General features: G+C 34.0%; 1 protein-coding gene across 1 annotated transcript; it reads right to left on the reverse strand.

The window, feature by feature from the left end:
- Positions 1-3,848: 3,848 nt before the first annotated feature.
- LOC147569213 (flowering-promoting factor 1-like protein 1) lies at positions 3,849-4,527 on the reverse strand. Its single transcript, XM_086671774.1, has one exon. The coding sequence runs from the start codon at positions 4,402-4,404 to the stop codon at positions 4,081-4,083; it is 324 nt and encodes a 107-aa protein (XP_086527900.1). The 5' UTR covers positions 4,405-4,527; the 3' UTR covers positions 3,849-4,080.
- Between the last annotated feature and the right edge of the window lie 538 nt (positions 4,528-5,065).

Here is a 5,065-nt window from a genome sequence, read left to right on the forward strand (position 1 = left end):
CAAAACCTGGCAATGGGGCCAACCTGGCAATGGAGCCAACAAACCTGGCAATGGGGCCAACCTGGCAATGGAGCCAACAAAACCTAGCAATGGAGCCAACTTTTCTTCAAATGGACTTCCAATGGAGAAAAGAACAACAACAACAACAACAACAACATCAACAACAAAGTCAACAACAAAATCAACAACAACTTAGGAATCTCACAATGATGTCTCCGTATCAATACCAATTCAACAACTACAAATTTTAGCAAACTCATGAATTTTTTCCTAGCAAAAATCATTTGTTTGAGAGGGAATGTTAGAATAGTTAGTCCCACATTGTCCAATTGATAAAACTTCTCTCTTGTATTACTCTTTATAAAGATCTTATGTAATAGCTAGGAATATCAATACAATCAATACAATTTTTCTATTTCTTACGCACCTACCACCACCATCTCCGGCGACTTCCACCATTTCCGACGACATCATTCTTTTTTTTCTTTTTTTTTTCTTCTCCTCTCCATCTCCGACAAAGGGGAGGAGCCCCTTCGCCGAAGCTCTAGTTTCTAGACGAAACCAGATCTGATTTCGACTAGAAATCAGACCAGACGAGATCTAGTTTGTTCATCAAACCAGACGAGCTCCGACGAAGGGGCTCCTCCCCTTCGTCGGAGACAGAGAGAAGAAAGAGAGAAAAGTGAAGAGAGAGAAGAAGAGAAAGAGAGAGAGAGAAGAGAGAAGATGATGAAGTCGTTGACCATCGCTGGCAACATCCGACCGACGACTTTCTGACGACTTATGAGGTGTGTTTGGTTTGAGTTGTTTTGGTTTTCCACCGTCTTTCCCGGAAACTTTATTGCTTTCCCCAAAACGGTGGCCTTTTTTTTGCTAATGATCTTATGTGTCAAGTTTCAATTAAGATTCTCATTCGTAGATGACACTATATATTGAGATCTTCAATTGAAAAGACATCTCTTATGCAACACTCTAAAAACTTCAAAATTATTTAGGCGTCATTTCTCAGATAAATTATACTCCCACCGTCCCATTTTGTTTGACCTTTTGGGAGATCCAACTTATTAAGGATTTTCATTTATTGCTTCCTAACTAAATGTATGTTCCTAAATTGCTCATATTTACTTTAGATTATTACAATGAAAATTACATTGGAACTAGTGTAGGACCAATATTTTTTTTATTAGTATTAAAAGTAAGGGTAGATTGGGAAACAACAATAAATAAATGAGTCTTATTTAAGTAAGTTGACAAACATTTTGGGACTTCCTTAAAAGGAATAACACCCAAACAAAATGGGACGGAGGGAGTATTGTTTTTAATATTGAGTAGACAATTGAGATCCTGTAAAAATATCTCAAATTTTGAGTTTCTACTTAAAAAGACATCTTTAAGAGTAAAAATTGTCACATCATCAGATCCAAATTGAATTTTCCATTATGAAGAGTTTTTTTTGTAACAACTAATAAAATCGTGGCGCTTAGAGTTTTTCAAATTGAGTCTTGCATTGGAGATACTCTTACTTATGCTCATTTGTTATCATACCAGAATTTGACTCAAGGTCAACTGAAGCGCTCAAAGCTGCTACTTTAGACTGACCACAACAACTTCTCTTCACCGCACTGAAGGGTAACTAAATTTGCTTCCATTAATATCTTCAATAATGCATGGATATATATCAGTTTGGTATGCATTCGAAGTCAACAGTGCCACTTGTCCAATAACAATAAATAAACATAGGCCCCATTCACCCTACAAGACAGAAATTTACACTGGCCTTCATGGGCCGTTTGGGCTCCATTTTGTCGTGTCAAGTATCATTTTTTCCTTTGGAATTCAGTGATTTGTTTGTAAATTGGTCTGGGTTACAATAACTGTTACACGTGGAACCAATTCCTGCAGTACAAACACGTCATTTTGTTTTTTGTCAAATTAACTGTTCAAGTAGCAAAATTTATTTTTTACAAATACTAAATGACAAAATGGTAAGGGGGTTAGCCGTCAAAATCAAACTAAATGAATCTCCCTCTTTTTATCATTCTCTCCCATACTTGTTGGATAGAATAGATGATGGAGTTTGTCTTCTTTCTCTTTCCATCTCTCTCTCTCTATGAGAGAGAAAATCCAAAACCCTAGTCTTGAAAGACCTTTCTTCTACATGTATATATGTATATATCCATTTTGGATCATGAAGATGACTTAGAAAGATGGCAAATCATGCTTGGGGCTATTCATTGAAAGAGAGCTGGAATGGGCTCCAAACTGACATATCCATGCATACATCCATGAAGAAAATGCCCTAGTTGCTATCTAGATATATCTAGGGTTTGCATGGTGGGCTTCAATTTAACATGTGATGATAAGACTCTTTATCCACATTGATTTCATGATCCAACTTTCTTTCTCTATGAATAAATGTTTTTAGCACGTTTGTTTTGGATCTTCTTAGGTGTCTTTGCTGATAGGGCAAGGACTATGGTGCAGTGGATCCTTATATTTATCCATTGGATATAAAACTTTATAATAATATACATGTACATGTTGGTCTATCTAATTGATTTGTTGACCTTGCAACAAAAGAAAATGTTTTGTTGATCTACAAAAAGACATTTAATATTTATACTTGCACTCAAATGGCAAAGGGATGATGTAGTTTTAGCGCTTGAGGTGGTATTTGTTTGTTTATTTTAGAATTGAAATTTGATTAGAGGTCTGAGGTATCTCTTATTAAATTTCAAAAGATATGTTTCATCTAATTTGCTTATTTGATTAGTTTGAACGGGGCTGGTTTATTTTGTATTCATATACCCAAATTCAATATACATTCTCACTTGCAAGGGAGAGATGGGTATACATAGAGGTCATGAAAAGTTTATTTGCGGGTAAAACTTCAAATATGTAGTAATGAGTTTAGTAAAAATGTAAAATGCAAAAACTTTAAATTTTATTAGGAAAAAAAAAGAAATTGCTCAAACATGATACTTAAGTTTATAAAAATGGTTATAATCCTCTCTAAAAAATAAACTATAAAAAATGGTTAAATTAAATGTTAAAATGGGAAAAGAAAATTCATAAAAACATTGTTATCATAAAACAATTTCACTTAATCCCTTTGTTCTTATTTTATGTTTTGAAGAAACAGTTAATTAAGTAACAATTCAGATGTTAAAATTGACGCATAAAAGGAAATCTTCAATAACAATCACAATGGACGATGATTATTCCGTTGACAAATTCAAATAAAAAATGGTCGATGATTATTCTATTTTTGCTAGAAAAATGATTGTTATTCTTGTTATAAGACATTTTAAATCTTAGTAGTAATACATTTCACTTAAAGTGCTCTATTGTATCATTGTATGAGAAAGTGGGACTAATCAAAGTTAAAATCTAAAATCCTTTAATTGCATGTGAAAAAGGAAGAATGAGATTCTACCATTTTTAAGTTGCGGCCGAGAACAGTGGATCATTTATGCACTGGATAAGCAGACTTTTCCTTTTTCTTGTCGTTTTGTTAATGAAAGCTGTGTAGATTATACTTGATTAGTTCGACAAAATCCAATATAACGGGAGCGTTTTGCCAGTCAGGATTTATATCATTTCAGTTGCCTCGAACCAATAAGATATCGCCACTCGTCAGGCAAATTAGTACAAATAGAAATTACTCTATCAATTACTATCATTCTTCTATTGAAAAGAGGAATTTAGGTTTTAAATGTCAAAATAGTCACTATTTTCATGTCCTCATCATCCAATCATTCATCTATTGCTAAGATTTCTACCATGTCAGCACATACCTAGCTATTGGCTTATTAGTAGAGAGAGAGAGAGAGAGAGAGAGAGAGAGATTGTCACACAAAGAAATCTTCAAATTTTATTACTCAAATAACTAACTAGACAATAAGTTAAGTACAAAATAGTTACCAAGTACACCCCAAATTCTGAATTCCTTACAATACCCATATTTTATGACATCCTCAACCACAAAAACAACAACACAAATTACCCACAAACTTATAAAGAACATAGAAAGTAATCCACACACCAAGTTAGATAGAGAGAGATTTAAGGACATGGTAATCATCTGTCATCCTTAACAAGGAAGACATTACGATTCTTGACAACAATATCATACATATGTATGGACCTAAACTTGTTGAAATCTTTAGGAAGAGAAATAAGATCAATACAAGATCTCTTATGAAATTGAATAAGAGTTGGGTCATCATAATACCTCTCCCAACCAAGTGCCATTAATTTTCTCTCAAGTACTGCATATGATGTTATCACTTCATTACTAGGTAAGTGTACTAGTACTTTTCGACGTCCTTCTAATGACTCAGCAGATGGATTTTCGACTAGTCGAACAACGCCGTTTTGCTTGAACACCCAAACTCCAGACATCTCTTAATTTTGATAAAAGGGTTGTGAAAAAGATTGAAGGAGGAAGGAAGGAAGAAAGAAAGATTAGGGTTTATTTTTTTTAATGTGTATTGAAGAGTTCTTTGGGTAGGTGATGGAGTTGGAAAGAAGGTTCAATGGGGTATATATAGGTGAAATTTGGAGTTGATTAATGATTTTGATGAGAAGTGGGGGCTGCCCACCAAAACCCAAAAAAGACATAAAAATTAATAGCCCCACGTATTTGGGCTTTTTAAGTGTTGGGCTTTGGTATAGCATATTTGGGGCCCACATAAGGTGAGATGTTGTTTGGTAAAAAGTAAAGTGAAAAAACTGTTTTTCTACTTATGGTATTATTTCGGCTAATATTTATCACTAAAATCAAAGTTAAGGTTCTTAACTTTATGTTCTATTTTGTTTTCCAAAAGGCAAAATCACATTTTTGTATGTATTAAGCCAAAGGTGACTTTTAAGGGTTTTAATTTAATATTTATGTGTTTTTATGAATTCGAACGAATTAAGTTCGATTAATTAGTAGAGCATAAGATACTCCCAGGGGCGGACTTACTTGGAGACCAGGCCGGGCAGCTGCCCGGCTTGGAATTTGTATTTTTTCAATTAGCAATAGGGGTAATTTTGTAATTTCATATATTCTAAGTTCTCT

This window comes from Eschscholzia californica, unplaced genomic scaffold (assembly GCF_041429995.1).
Source record: "Eschscholzia californica isolate CP2 unplaced genomic scaffold, dmEscCali1.0.p SCAF_1, whole genome shotgun sequence".
Taxonomy (NCBI): domain Eukaryota; kingdom Viridiplantae; phylum Streptophyta; class Magnoliopsida; order Ranunculales; family Papaveraceae; genus Eschscholzia; species Eschscholzia californica.